This window comes from Hyperolius riggenbachi, chromosome 2 (assembly GCF_040937935.1).
Source record: "Hyperolius riggenbachi isolate aHypRig1 chromosome 2, aHypRig1.pri, whole genome shotgun sequence".
Lineage (NCBI taxonomy): Eukaryota > Metazoa > Chordata > Amphibia > Anura > Hyperoliidae > Hyperolius > Hyperolius riggenbachi.
The window spans coordinates 347,110,882-347,127,364 of NC_090647.1; the positions used below are offsets into that span (position 1 = coordinate 347,110,882).

At 43.1% G+C, this 16,483-nt stretch overlaps 1 protein-coding gene across 1 annotated transcript in view; it reads left to right on the forward strand.

Moving 5' to 3' along the window:
- AHCYL1 (adenosylhomocysteinase like 1) overlaps window positions 1–16,483 on the forward strand; it is a 92,404-nt gene that overhangs the window by 36,686 nt on the left and 39,235 nt on the right. The window contains exons 6-9 of the mRNA XM_068269534.1: window positions 2,110–2,207; window positions 9,044–9,150; window positions 10,307–10,423; window positions 13,543–13,606. Coding sequence (XP_068125635.1) covers window positions 2,110–2,207; window positions 9,044–9,150; window positions 10,307–10,423; window positions 13,543–13,606 — 386 coding nt within the window. The remainder of the gene's footprint in view (window positions 1–2,109; window positions 2,208–9,043; window positions 9,151–10,306; window positions 10,424–13,542; window positions 13,607–16,483) is intronic.

Genomic DNA, 16,483 nt, shown 5'->3' on the forward strand with positions numbered 1-16,483 from the left:
GGATTTTAAACAATGAGGTGATAGGAGGCACCTGGAGCACTTCAACAAGTAAACTCAAAATCTATGTTAAAGTGCTCCGGGCGCCTCCTATCACCACATTGTTTACCTACTACCCCCTGTCAGGGGTTCCAAATACCTCAGGTGGTACTTTCAAGGAGCTGCAACCTTCACCCATCGCCCACAAGGCCGAGTGGAGACGGTATTTCCCCTCATGCTGCTTTGGATTGGTTGCCTCTTGATGCAACCCTACCTTGTGAGTATAACTTTGTTTTATTGAACATACTAACTTTGAAACCAGCGATAATACACCAGATCGGGCTCCTGGTTTCCTTTTGTTTCTTTATTCTCTACAAGCTTCGTATTTTGGATTTTAGGTGATAGTGAGCTCAATTCACAAAACTTTATTTAGCTTAAGAATATTTTCTTTATTATATAAAATGAGTTATTATACTACAGTATTTGTCTTGTAAGTCCTTACCAAAATTCTGCTTTAATGATGTTTAAAAAATTAAGCATTACAAAATATGCATGTAAAATGTGGCATAGTTAATAATTTATTCATTTGTGGTACTGAATTTTTAAAAGACAAGTGAGATGGATATGGAGGCTGCCATGTTTCTTTCCTTTTAAACAATCCCAGCTGCCGGGCAGTCCTGCTGATCCCTTTGGCTGCAGTACTGTATGAATTACACACTTGTAACAAGCATACAGCTAATCGTCTCAGATTTTTGTCAGAAACACCTGATCTGCATGCTTGTTCAGGGTCTATGACTAAAAGTATTAGAAGCAACGGGTCAGCAGGGCAGTCAGGCTATGTGCATTTTTTTGAAAGGAAATAAATATGGCAGCCTCCACATCCCTCTCACTTCAATTGCCCTTAGCACAGGTTTTATATCATTATACAACATGAAAATAAGCTTCTCTGTCCTCTGTCCACCTGTAAAAAAAAAAAGTATCAACTAGACAGCTGACTTTAACATACACATACACATCTCTCTCTATCTCCCATACCAACCTTTTTTGCTAAAATTTTCAGTACACAGTTCTCTCATTACTAATACACCTGATCCAATATGTTTCATCCCATTTTAGGGGCTTTGTCAGTGATACAAATCAAATATACATTAAGGTGCAGGCGAATAAACATGTTAATGCATAGTTTTAGATATGCTCTCATTAGTGAGCAGGACTGTATTCATGAACCATCCTTCACAGCAAACATGTTGCCCCTCTACTTCCTGTCCCTCCTGGGATACTACAAAAAAGTGCTACCAATTGAATACTGGTACTTGCTGGTCAAAATATTGGGTCTAGAATCCCCTTCCTATAGGTCCCTCCACTCCAACATTCTGAGAAAGCGGAAGGCAGGACATATGCAATTGTGAGCAGTCCCATTGCCTCACAACAGGTACCTGTAAATGAGGCAGTGGGTGAGTGAATAATTTAATACGGAAGGCAGAGCTGGGCATGTCATGGGTATTCCTACCGCTGCCCTATCTGTATACAGAGCAGCAGGGGCATGGTCTAACCACACTGCTCTTCCTCGTGCAACCACAACAAATCTCCACCAGAGACCTCCTCCAATAGTTGCTTCCACTACCTCTAAAGGTTGCTAGTTTATGCCAGAGTTATCTATGATTTATTGTTTTCAAATTTAGGTTTACAATAGTTTTCAGCCAGACCATAATGAAAGCTGTACTGTGTCATCTTTATAACTGAAGGTGCTCTATGAAATATAGAGGATCCAGAGTACTGGTCCAAGCTCTATCTCATAGGGCCATATCAGATCCTCCCATGCACTGATGAGTACTGAAAGTCTGAAATGAGCTGTATGCATGTTGGATTGATGAGGCTCTGTAAAATTAATAAAATACAGGCTCACCATACACCAGCGGTTCTGGGTGTGTGCCTGGCTTTCAGGGGCATGAAGAGATGATTTGCATATTGAGAAATGTTGCATCATGGGAAACCACACTTGCTGAATTAAAGCTAAATGATTGCAAATACCTTCTGTTTGAATAAAAAAAATTAAAAGATGATATTGAAATGTACAGCATTTTCTTAAACAAATCATTTTTCTGGATACATTTCTATTTTCCTCACTGCTAGGTGTTGCAGTCTATGCATGGAAAGGGGAGTCTGAGGATGATTTCTGGTGGTGCATCGATCGATGTGTAAATGGAGATAGTGATTGGCAGGCAAATATGGTATGTTGAGATCAGCAGTTTCTTTTTGCTTTGTTAATCCTAATGTTTGGCTCCTTATATACACAGAAAAAGTGATGCATACACACACATGAATACACATATACACAGATTAACCACTTGAGGTCCACAGTCTTTCTACCCCTTAAGGACAGAGCCTTTTTCTCCATTCAGACCACTGCAGCTTTCACGGTTTATTGCTCGGTCATACAACCTACCACCTAAATGAATTTTACCTTCTTTTTATTGTCACTAATACAGCTTTTCTTTGGTGCTATTTGATTGCTGCTGCGAGTTTTAGTTTTTATTATATTGATCAAAAAAGACATGAATTTTGTCAAAAAAATGATTATTTTTTTTACTTTCTGTGCTGACATTTTTCAAATAAAGTAAAATTTCTGTATACATTTTTGTCCACATTTATTGTGCTACATGTCTTTGATATAAAAACAAATCCATTCAGTGTATATTTATTGGTTTGGGTAAAAGTTATAGCGTTTACAAACTATGGTGCCAAAAGTGAATTTTCCCATTTTTTGAAGCATCTCTGACTTTTCTGACCACCTGTCATGTTTCATGAGGTGCTAAAATTCCAGGATAGTATAAATACCCCCCAAATGACCCCATTTTGGAAAGAAGACATCCCAAAGTATTCACTGAGAGGTATGGTGAGTTCATAGAAGATTTTATTTTTTGTCACAAGTTAGCGGAAAATGACACTTTGTGACAAAAAAAAAATGAAATCTGCCACAGACTCACTATGCTTCTCTCTGAATACCTTGAAGTGTCTACTTTCCAAAATGGGGCCATTTGTGGGGTGTGTTTACTGTCCTGGCATTTTGGGGGTGCTAAATTGTAAGCACTCCTGTAAAACCTAAAGGTGCTCATTGGACTTTGGGCCCCTTAGCGCAGTTAGGCTGCAAAAAAGTGCCACACATGTGGTATCGCCGTACTCAGGAGAAGTAGTATAATGTGTTTTGGGGTGTATTTTTACACATACCCATGCTGGGTGGGAGAAATATCTCTGTAAATGACAATTTTTTGATTTTTTTTACACACAATTGTCCATTTACAGAGATATTTCTCCCACTCAGCATGGGTATGTGTAAAAATACACCCCAAAACACATTATACTACTTCTCCTGAGTACGGCGATACCACATGTGTGGCACTTTTTTTGCACCCTAAGTGCGCTAAAGAGCCCAAAGTCCAATGAGTACCTTTAGGATTTCACACGTCATTTTGCAACATTTGGTTTCAAGACTACTCCTCACGGTTTAGGGCCCCTAAAATTCCAGGGCAGTATAGGAACCCCACAAATGACCCCATTTTAGAAAGAAGACACCCCAAGGTATTCCGTTAGGAGTATGGTGAGTTCATAGAAGATTTTATTTTTTTGTCACAAGTAAGCGGAAATTGATTTTAATTGTTTTTTTTCACAAAGTGTAATTTTCCGCTAACTTGTGACAAAAAATAAAATCTTCTATGAACTCGCCATACTCCTAATAGAATACCTTTGGGTGTCTTCATTCTAAAATGGGGTCATTTGTGGGGTTCATATACTGCCCTGGCATTTTAGGGGCACTAAACCGTGAGGAGTAGTCTTGAAACCAAATGTCGCAAAATGACCTGTGAAATCCTAAAGGTACTCATTGGACTTTGGGCCCCTTAGCGCACTTAGGGTGTAAAAAAGTGCCACACATGTGGTACCGCTGTACTCAGGAGAAGTAGTATAATGTGTTTTGTGGTGTATTTTTACACATACCCATGCTGGGTGGGAGAAATATCTCTGTAAATGACAATTTTTTTTATTTTTTTTACACACAATTGTCCATTTACAGAGAGGTTTCTCCCACCCAGCATGGGTATGTGTAAAAATACACTCCAAAACACATTATACTACTTCTTCTGAGTACGGCGATACCACATGTGTGACACTTTTTTGCAACCTAGGTGCGCTAAGGGGCCTAACGTCCAATGAGTACCTTTAGGATTTCACAGGTCATTTTGAGGCATTTGGATTCTAGACTACTCCTCACGGTTTAGGGCCTCTAAAATGCCAGGGCAGTATAGGAACCCCACAAATGACCCCATTTTAGAAAGAAGACACCCCAAGGTATTCTGTTAGGAGCAGAGCCGGGACAAGGTCCTCCAGCACCCAAGGCTGAGACACCAAAGTGCGCCCTTCCATCCCTCCCACCCCAGTCATCACACACTGATTGTTGTTAGACTAAGAGGCGCCTGTGGACCCGCTACACCTTAATCTCTAGTTATCTGGCTTGCATTCACTGCCATGTATCCCCTTTTCTTATTTCTCTCTGCTTCAAACACAATAGAGGAATGATAGCTGAGAGAGTTGTGCGCCTCCTCCTACACTGCGCCCTGAGGCTGGAGCCTCTCTCACCTCTGCCTCAGCCCGGCCCTGGTTAGGAGTATGGTGAGTTAATAGAATTTTTTTTTGACACAAGTTAGCGGAAATTTACACTTTGTGGAAAAAAAAAAACAATTCAAATCAATTTCCGCTAACTTTTGACAAAAGATCAAATCTTCTATGAACTTGTCATACACCTAACAGAATACATTGGGGTGTCTTTTTTCTAAAAAGGGGTCACTTGTGGGGTTCCTATACCGCCCTGGCATTTTACAGGCCCAAAACCGTGAGTAGTCTGGAAACCAAATGTCTCAAAATGACTGTTCAGGGGTATAAGCATCTGCAAATTTTGATGACAGGTGGTCTATGAGGGGGCGAATTTTGTGGAACCGGTCATAAGCAGGGTGGCCTCTTAGATGACAGGATGTTTTGGGCCTGATCTGATGGATAGGAGTGCTAGGGGGGTGACAGGAGGTGATTGATGGGTGTCTCAGGGGGCGGTTAGAGGGGAAAATAGATGCAATCAATGCACTGGGGAGGTGATCGGAAGGGGATCTGCGGGGGATCTGAGGGTTTGGCCGAGTGATCAGGAGCCCACACGGGGCAAATTAGGGCCTGATCTGATGGGTAGGTGTGCTAGGGGGTGACAGGTGGTGACAGGAGGTGATTGATGGGTGTCTCAAGGTGTGATTAGTGGGGGGAATAGATGCAAGCAATGCACTGGCGAGGGGATCAGGGCTGGGGTCTGAGGGTGTGGGCGGGTGATTGGGTGCCCTAGGGGCAGATAGGGGTCTAATCTGATGGGCAGCAGTGACAGGTGGTGACAGGGGGTGATTGATGGGTAATTAGTGGGTATTTAGAGGAGAGAACAGATGTAAGCAATGCACTTGGGAGGTGATCTGATGGCGGGTCTGCAGGCGATCTGATGGTGTGGGTGATCAGATTGCCTGCAAGGGGCAGGTTAGGGGCTGATTGATGGGTGGCAGTGACAGGGGGTGATTGATGGGTGGCAGTGACAGGGGGTGATTGACAGGTGATCAGTGAGTTATTACAGGGAAGAACAGATGTAAATAATGCACTGGCGAATTGATAAGGGGGGTCTGAGGGCAATCTGAGGGGGGAATAGATGCAAGCAATGCACTGGCGAGGGGATCAGGGCTGGGGTCTGAGGGTGTGGGCGGGTGATTTAGTGCCCTAGGGGCAGATAGGGGTCTAATCTGATGGGTAACAGTGACAGGTGGTGATAGGTGGTGATTGATGGGTAATTAGTGGGTGTTTAGAGGAGAGAACAGATGTAAACAATGCACTTGGGAGATGATCTGACGGCGGGTTTGCGGGCGATCTGATGGTGTGGGTGGGTGATCAGATTGCCCGCAAGGGGCAGGTTAGGGGCTGATTGATGGGTGGCAGTGACAGGGGGTGATTGATGGGTGATTGACAGGTGATCAGTGGGTTATTACAGGGAAGAACAGATGTAAATAATGCACTGGCGAATTGATAAGGGGGGGGAGGGGTCTGAGGGCAATCTGAGCGTGTGGGCTGTTGATTGGGTGCCCGCAAGGGGCAGATTAGAGTCTTATCTGATGGGTAACAGTGACAGGTGGTGATAGGGGGTGATTGATGGGTAATTAGTGGGTGTTTAGGGTAGAGACCAGATGTAAACAATGCACTTGGGAGGTGATCTGACGGCAGGTTTGCGGGCGATCTGATGGTGTGGGTGGGTGATCAGATTGCTCGCAAGGGGCAAGTTAGGGGCTGATTGATGGGTGGCAGTGACAGGGGGTAATTGATGGGTGATTGACAGGTGATCAGGGGGGATAGATGCATACAGTACACAGGGGGTCTTGGGGGGGGGGGGGTCTGGGGAGAATCTGAGGGGTGGGGGTGATCAGGGGGGAGCAGGGTGCAGTTAGGGACCTAATAAAAAAAATAGCATTGACAGATAGTGACAGGGGGTGATTGTTGGGTGATTAGGGGAGTGATTGGGTGTAAACAGTGGTCTGGGAGGTGGGCAGGGGGGGTCTGAGGGGTGTTGTGGGCGATCGGGGGCAGGGGGGGGGGAGATCAGTGTGCTTGGGTGCAGACTAGGGTGGCTGCAGCCTGCCCTGGTGGTCCCTCGGACACTGGGACCACTAGGGCAGGAGGCAGCCTTTATAATACACTTTGTATACATTACAAAGCGTATTATACACTTTGTAGCGGCGATCGTGGGGTTAACAACCCGCCGGCGCTTCCGAACGGCCGGCGGGTTGTTGTCGCAGGTGGGCGGAGCCAGTTGCCGGGGGAAGCGTGCGTCATCAATGACGCGATCGCTCCCCCAGCATGCCGAAAGGACGCAACGCCCTTGGGCGTATTGCGGGTCCTTTCGGCGTCCACTTTGCTGCCGCCCATCGGCTGTGGGCGGTCGGCAAGTAGTTAAAGTGTAAATGTCTCAGACAGCTTGAGAGTCTGCTGTTTATCAACTATGATCATGTCAAGCTTTAGGGTCCTTTCACATTGCGTCCGTTCCATTCCAGACAATATAATCACATCGTAATGCGATGCATTTGTTATTTCCATGTATACGTTCACATCACATGCAGTGCAGCAGGCAGCATCAAAATGACGCACAGCATGCTGTACATTTACCAGATGACATGCGCATTTACAGTGGCAGTGAAGCATACTGTATACATCATTATATGCGCCCCATCACACTTTTAACACGGGATGTGACTTAATGTGTATAGTATTAAAGGCCCCTATTTCCTAAACGTATGCACAGACATGATGCTTTCAGACTGAGCAAAAGCCTAATTGCAACTCTGCATAACATGAATGAATATCACTGAAAAAAAAGCCAGAACTACATTTTATTAAACCGGCCTTATCCCCGCCGCGGAGAGCAGCGGTCCACGAGGAAGCTACTTTAGCGAAACAATTGTCGACCCGACAGGTCTCTGTGGGTGGTACGATCCGTTGGAATGGTGATGTATTGCTGATACATTTACTGCACTATGTTGTCTCTTGAATGCGAAGCTTGCTATTAAATATGGCAGTTAAACTCCAGCTGGTGCCCATGTGAGGACATTGTTTTTGATGACAATACATTTTATTAATGTTACACATGATTAAGTGACTTATCAGTTGTCTAATATCTATGCAAATAACCTATACAGCTCATTGCTTATCCCGTGACTGTGCTGCATGCAGAAAGAAAGTAGACTATCTCACCTAGTACACCATGTGATCCTCTTCTCCAGGGTAAAAAGTAACTAAGCTTTGGATAAAAAAATAGGTTAGGATCACCTTTGATTTCATTGTGATATGTGTCCTCACTGGGGAGATTTTCCTTAATGTCCAGTCTCTGGGACTTCCCATGAGAAAATTAAGTTAAAGAGGAACTCCAGTGAAAATAATGTAAAAAAAAAAGTGCTTAATTTTTACAATAATTATGTATAAATGATTTAGTCAGTGTTTGCCCATTGTAAAATAGTTTAAATCCCTGATTTACATTCTGACATTTATTACATGGTGACATTTTTACTGTTGGCAGGTGATGTAGCTGCTGCATGTTTTTTTGGCAGTTGGAAACAGCTGTAAACAGCTATTTCCCACAATGAGGCAATGTTCACAGACTTTTCTTGTTTCTTGTGGGATGGGGTTTCACCACACTATCAGCCATACAACGCCCCCTGATGGTCTGTTTGTGAAAAGGAATAGATTTCTCATGTAAAAGGGGGTACCTGCTACTGATTGGGATAAAGTTCAATTCTCGGTCGGAGTTTCTCTTTAAACCACTCTAAGCTAGGTTTCCACTGCTGCGATTACAGTCCAATTCCCTGCTCACGAATTCGGATGTGATTTGGCAGCCTATTGAAGTCAACAGGGAGCATTCAAATTTGTAGGCGGGGAAAAATCTGCAGCATGCAGCATCATCTTGCGTCACTTGTCTGAATCCAATAGCCGTGCATAGCGCGGCTAGAGGGATTTGGCTGCCAGACACTTCACAGCTGTGTCGGCATTGCGTCTCGTAAGACGCATGCTGAGCACAACGGAAATGTAGCCTAAAAGGAAAATAAAGTTTTGTTGCAGCAGGAGATACAAGATTTATGTGATGAAAAGTCTCGGTATCAGAACAGAGAGAGCACTTGAAAATCTAAAGGTGTTGCAAACCATTTCCCCACTAACCATTTACTCAACATACAGACACAGACACAGAACATTTATAGCGCTTTTCTCCTGGAGGACTCAAAGCGCCAGAGCTGCAGCCACTAGGACGCGCTCTATAGGCAGTAGCAGTGTTAGGGAGTCTTGCCCAAGGTCTCCTACTGAACAGGTGCTGGTTTACTGAACAGGCAGAGCCAAGATTCGAACCCAGGTCTCCTGTGTCAGAGGCAGAGCCCTTAACCATTACACTATCCATCCAACCAGTGTCTAAAGCAGTCAATTTGTTCTTCATGTTTTAAATACCGTATTTTTATCCTAGATCCTTGATGATGGAGGAGACCTAACTCACTGGGTTTATAAGAAATATCCTAATGTTTATAAAAAGATCAGTGGCATTGTGGAGGAAAGTGTGACCGGAGTGCACAGGTGAGCTACATTTGGGTCCACAATGTATATTTTATATCAGTACTTTTGTGCATAACTGCATAAAATACACAGGATAAAGAGATAAAAACTATGGCGCTCAGGGCGACCAATCAGAATCCTTGATCTGCACCTCTCCTCTAATTTTGCACCAGTCCTGTTCCAGCTTTCCTTGCACAGCTTTGGCTAAATCTGCCCTAATGTTTTTTTTGTAAGCAGTAAAATATGACCAGCCTTTAAACAGCAGAATATTTGACAGTTGTACAATGTTTTAGGGGATCCAGCAGTCATTCGCACCAGCACTGAGGAATTTTTTTTGTCCCTAATTTGTTTATTGTCATTTTCATAATCTGTGTCCTCCACGTTACAGCCTCCAAAACTTGCACACGTAGCTAAAAACTGGTGCTGTATGCATTTAGTGTTACTGTTACATCACTGTATCCACTCATATTCATAAGTGAGCAGGGTACAAAGGACGTCTACACCCAGGGAAGCCAGAAGCTGGGACCCACCTTTCCAGTACATATTTGAAGTTTGGTGTGGTCCTGTGATTTCTGCCTACAGCATATTCCAAAGCAGGATTAGTGTGCATTGTACTTACAGATGAGTATCCCAATACATACCGCCATACCGGTAACTCTGGGCCCTTTGCCACACACTGCGCCATGTACGTGTGGGGTTGATTTAGTAAAGTTGTAGAACACTGCAGTGAGGCTCTGTTCCCACTTGAGCAGGGAGTGTCTGTTTTCCGCTCATCGCAAAACTGACAGTGAACGGCTCCTATTTTATAAGTAGGAGCCACTCTCACTTGTCACTTTGCAATGGATCTGCAGTATTTGTTGGAGTAAGCGGGTTACACTTCTGTGCAGTCCACGATAATCCCTGGTAGGCGGATGCGTTCCCCTGGACTCCAGCCGAACCACAGCGGACAATCGGAGCAGACACTATACTGTCCATTCCCGCTGGCCGCATGTGATCCGCTGCAAGTGGGAACTGAGTCTGATCTAATAATTCCTGCTGATAGTTGGCAAATGTCCAGTGAGTGACGTCAGAATATAGTGGTGACAGAAAGCAATGAGCAGTACAGTATTGCTTATATTTACTTCTCTTGATGCACAATTTCTCACACAGTTATACGTAATATATTTTACCTTTGCAGACTGTATCAGTTATCCAAGGCTGGCAAGCTGTGTGTTCCTGCCATGAATGTGAATGATTCTGTTACCAAGCAGAAATTTGACAACTTGTACTGCTGTAGAGAATCCATCCTGGATGGGTAAGAAAAGTAACACTGCGATAGCTTATGCTTTCAACAGATTTAGGGCTGGTTCACACTACGAGTGCATCTCTATATGCTAGTGATTTGAAAAGTGCTTACTAATGTAATGAGATGTGTGCGTTCTCACTTGAGCCTTGTGATTTTTTTTTTATCACATAAATCTTATGTATTAGCAAGCGCTTTTCAAATCACTGGTGCTTAGTAAAGCTCTCGTAGTGTGAACCAGCCCTAACATGTTTTGGAAATTTACAAAAAGGGCGTTGGAAGCCTTGCAGATAAATCCCTTCATTGTGCCAAACACAGTTCAATGCTTTTTCTCTGCAAACTGTACATTACTTGAGTCTGAGACTGAGAATATCAGGATGGACCAAATTCACTAGCCTATGCTTAATATGTCATTATAACTAATGTATGGTACAGGGATAGGCTAAAGTAAATCCGAGGCGAACCTCGAACTCATATATATTCACATATACTGTTAATGTCTTTATAGAAGTTGTAGTAGTAATAAATATAATATGGACAATTGTAGACGCAAAACATTTATTCAGTTAGTGCTGTCTAACCAAAGAAAAATACCATGGTGTAATAACATACAAAAAAAATTTCCAAAGTAGATAATCCATGTGCAGCAATTCTGCAACCCGTTCAAGGACACATGTAGAGGTTAAGCAAGTACTTTAAAGTGGTAAAGCCTCATACATAGGTACAAGGCATGTCACCTGGTGGGGACCAGGACCCAAGCCCGGTGGTGAAATTGCAAGGGGTGACACTGTACATACACATTGCTAGCCTGTAGGCTAGGAACATGTTCTGTTGCCATGCGGGGGTGCAGAGGGTTGATAGAGTGGCACAGGAGTGACATCACACAGCAGGGTAAGGGGGCAAGCAATGCTCTCGACCATCGTGTGGCTGAATTGATCTGCCAGATGGAATAACATTTTCCCTTTTTTGATTTTATCCCTGCCATGTTCTGCAAAAAATTGAGAAAGCATATGCATATACATAAGTACTCTTAGCCTTTGCCATGAAGCTCACAATATAGCTCAGGTACATTCTGTTACTCTCATCCTTGAGATGTTTCTGCAGCTTAATTGGAGTCCACCTTTGTAAAATTCAGTTGATTACGTACTTCCTGAGTTTTGCAGTGTTTCAGTGTGAGGCCTCTTGCACACTGCAAGCGATTCAGATTCAGATTCCGCTTTTTAATCTGTTTTTACTTCTGATTCAGATTCAGATTTGCAGTTTTCTCCCTGCACACTGCAAATCGGAATCTGAATCTGATGTAAAAACTGATTAAAAAGCGGAATCTGAATCGGAATCGCTTGCAGTGTGCAAGAAGCCTCAAACAGTGTCCTAAGCGATCTGAATAAACTTGGCTATATATAAGGAAAAAAAGGTAATAGAAAAAAACCTCTACCACTGCATGCCAATAGAAAACATGCTTCCTCCCATGCTGCGCAAGGCACTTTTTCTATATCACACTGACAGGGTAAGAGGATTTTTTTTCTCTTTTTTGCCTATCCCTTGTTCTTTTTCTCATAACACTCTTTTCCTTTGTTTTGTACAAAAAAGAAATTTCACCTTACAGTTCCTCTTTAACCTCTTAAGGACCAGTGGTTACACCCCCCTGGGGACTAGGTGATTTTTTTACAATCCAGCACTTTGCCACTTAACTGATTTATTGCTCGGTCACCCAAATGAATTTTACCTCCTTTTCTTGCCACTAATAGAGCTTTCTTTTGGTGGTCGCTGATTCCTGCTGCAATTTTATTTTTAATAATTAAAATTGAATCTTTTTTTCAATAAAAACCCCTATTTATTTTAATAAACCCTTCTCCCAAATTGGCCCTAGACTGTAATCCATACACTACACATACATAGGCATCAGCCTATGTATGAGATTAGATTGGGAGTCGTTGGGAGAGACAGTTAAGTGACTAGGCTATCCCCTGTGCAGCAAATGTTTATTAGCTTGTTGTATCTTTATTTCAGCCTACCAGCTCCAATCATAGTTGGCAGGCTGATGACAGATCCTCGCTTTGTTTACTAGCTGGAAACGCTCGCACTTTCCCTGCTAATTCCGCCCACTGCAGTTTGACGCCAAACGGCGTTAGGTGGTCCCCAGCAAGCCACTCTCCCACTACCCATCGGCGTTAGGCAGTTGGGAGTTGGGAGTTGGTTAAGCTTTTTGGCTGCCATAAGAAACTCCCATGTCTGGCACAAGCCAAACACTTCCCACCACCTAAAGTACACCTTTTCCACAACGATACATTCAGTCTGGTAAACCAACAGGAATTCAGGCCCAAGTGCTATCTGCATATGCAGTCAGTTTCAGCTTGTTACAGATTATCCTATACCTTCAACAATTCATTTTAAAGCCAGTGGGTACCAGTTTAAAAATCAAAAAGTCAGATACTCACCTAAGGAGAGGGAAGGCTCGGTCCTAATGAGCCTTCCCTCTCCTCTTCCGGTGCCCTCGGTGCTGTGCTGGCTCCCCTGCCGCCGCAGGGACTTCGGAGGTCTTCGGGAGCATCCGGGCTTCCAAAGACAGGCCGCTCCATACTACGCACGCGCGAGTGCGTCATAGAGGGCGTTCGCGCATGCGTAGTATGGAGCGGCCCGTCTTCGGGAGCCCGAGTGCTTCCGAAGGCTTCCGAAAGCTCCCTTCGGCTGCAGAAGTGGCAGTATTTGACCGAACTGGTCGAATAATGCCACGGGGGATCCTGCACGGGACCGGGCATCGGGAGAGGAGAGGGAAGGCTCATTAGGACCGAGCCTTCCCTCTCCTTAAGTGAGTATCTGACTTTTTGATTTTTTAAATGGTAAACATTCCAGCCATTCCTGTAGACCAGGCATGGGCAAACTCGGCCCTCCAGCTGTTACGGAACTACAAGTCCCACAATGCATTTGCCTTTATGAGTCATGTCTGTGGCTGTCAGACTCCTGCAATGCATTGTGGGACTTGTAGTTCCTTAACAGCTGGAGGGCCAAGTTTGCCCATGCCTGCTGTAGACCATTTTATGTTTTGATTGCAGGTAAAGTGCTAGTATGTGTAGTAGATTATATGAATTTTAAAAATTAATGGACAAATATTTTTGGTCATTATTCCTTAGTTTGAAAAGAAGCACCGACATTATGTTTGGAGGAAAGCAGGTCGTAGTGTGTGGCTATGGAGAGGTATGGAATATATTAAGACTTAATTTTTACTGAAAGTGGTGAACAAATGCAGTGTCTCACCATCCATGTCTCTATAATACGGTCATAACAGGTGCCCCCAGAAGTAGAGTTTGAAACCAAGAATGCTCATTACCTGGGCAAACAGAAGAAGAATGTGTCGGTTCTTTATAAATAAAGCATAACAATACAGTATGTCGTTGTAAAATGTGATTGCTGTTATTTGTAATCACAGAAATCAAGTCACTAGGAGGTGTGTGATGGGCTTCTTGCTTTCAGCTTGTGAATCCTAGAGTGCAGCTAATGTAGGGTCACATAGAGCAGTGTTCCTGTGTATGCTGCATGCGCCACTGATGTGATTGTAAATGTCTCATCTAACAGCTGCTGCTACACTGCCATCCTAAAGTGCTATTTAGAGTAGCATAGTTAGAAATCCTAGGAGGCAGATTAGAACCCCTGGGGACTAAAGGTGGCCACACACCATACCATTTTTGAAATATCTGTTCAATTCAAGAATTGCAAACAATTTTTCTGACTGATTGTAATATTTCAAAAATATGACCAATGTACCCCACCACGTGTGTTCAATTTTTCCCCAATTATGATTAGAAATGATTCGGAACTCTGAGAAAAGTACTAGGGTGTGTATATAAATAAATTGACAATCTAACACACACCATACAATCTCCAATAAACATTTCCAGCATCCTGGATCTATAAAAATCGAAAAAATAGGAAATCTGATCCGATTTTTCAGTTGAATGAAAAAAAAGCTTTCGATTTTTACAGGAGATCCGATCATATTTATCGAATTGCCGTCGAATCATTTTATTGTATCGTGTGTAGCCACCTTTAGGTGCAAAATCTCACCACCAAAAACCAGATGAGATATAGAAAATATTAGATGTTTTAATTACTCATCATCTACTAAAATACCAAAGTTAGAGCCTGTGGTGGACTGAACCTGTACAATAGCCCTAATTAGACACATCAGACCACAGTGCATTCTTGTAAATCATCTGTCTGTATTGTCCATCAGACAGGTATGAGTGTTGCTTGCTTGTACCAAATTCCCACTTCATGGAAGGGAAAACTGTATGACACCTGTAGTTGTGCATCTGTTCCCTTCTCAATGTTGCCCATTCACTATGCGATTAGTGCTAGATCAGATATATGAGCGATATCTTCCAGATACCTGTGCTACCACTTTTCTCCACCTTGCACTGTTCAATATTGGACATACTTGTCTCATATCAATCTGACTGCTGCAGCCAATAGCTTTGTGCTGCTGATGCAGTACAATGCTATATGAAACAAAGGAACCGACATGTCCTTTCTGTATTTGATATTGATCAATATATAAATGAGAAGAAAGTCCTAATTTCTAAAGTCAGAATGTCATCATTTCAAATACATTTTCAATATTCAAATTTTAGTGATCAGGTGATTTGGGCGGGGAAATTCTACCTATACTTCCAACTGTTTGCCGTCCTAATCCGAGTTTGTGGTGTGATTCTGGATGGTTTGCTGCAGATTTCTGCAGCATGCATCCAGATCCCTAGTCATGCATGGCACAGTCCAAGTGATCTGGATGTGTGTCACATGACTTTATGTTCCGGCAGGCATCCTGCAGGTCGCACACTGACTAGTGGAAACCGGCCCTAAAGCCCCATCTACAGCATACAATTTTTTGTCCGATTCAATTCAATTTGTTTCATTGATTTGATTCGATTCAATCCAACATGTCCGATCGGGATTCGATTAGATTCAATTTGCCATCGCAAAGCAATGGCAAATTGAATCGAATCCCGATCGGACGTGTTGGATTGAATCGAATCAATGAATGGAATCGGACGAAAAATTGTATGGTAACAAAATATAGGTAGAAGGCTGCGCATCCCTGACCCAATACTGTACAATTGAATGGTTAATCGCTGTGGCGCACACCGCCCCCCCTGGACTAAAATGTACGCCCGCATCTAAACAATGCAATACTGGTTTATGGAGAAATTTTAGCTTCCATCATAGTTTTGCATGCAAAAATATAATATACTGGACATCTGCACCAACGTTGAGGTAAATCTCCAGAGCAGATGTCCTAACACTATACTGACCTAAGTTAAAAGCAAATGTCTTTACCCTGGCAGCAGCTATGCTAAAATGTGTAACTTACATTCAATACAGACAGCAGAAAACAAAGCAAGCGCTCACCAATATGGGCTGCAACTGAATGACTCATCACCTCATATGCACCGCTTAAATAGCTCAAATACACACTCAGCAATCAGACAGATGCAAAACATATGCAAAACTAAACTAAATACTTACCATGCAAAACAGGATAGCACAATGGGTGCTGCTAGCCTGGTAGTTACAGAACTGTGGAAACAAAATATAGGTAGAAGGCTGCGCATCCCTGACCCAATACTGTACAATTGAATGGTTAATCGCTGTGGCGCACACCGCCCCCCCTGGACTAAAATGTACGCCCGCATCCAAACAATGCAATACTGGTTTATGGAGAAATTTTAGCTTCCATCATAGTTTTGCATGCAAAAATATAATATACTGGACATCTGCACCAACGTTGAGGTAAATCTCCAGAGCAGATGTCCTAACACTAAACTGACCTAAGTTAAAAGCAAATGTCTTTACCCTGGCAGCCTTCTACCTATATTTTGTTTCCACAGTTCTGTAACTACCAGGCTAGCAGCACCCATTGTGCTATCCTGTTTTGCATGGTAAGTATTTAGTTTAGTTTTGCATATGTTTTGCATCTGTCTGATTGCTGAGTGTGTATTTGAGCTATTTAAGCGGTGCATATGAGGTGATGAGTCATTCAGTTGCAGCCCATATTGGTGAGCGCTTGCTTTGTTTTCT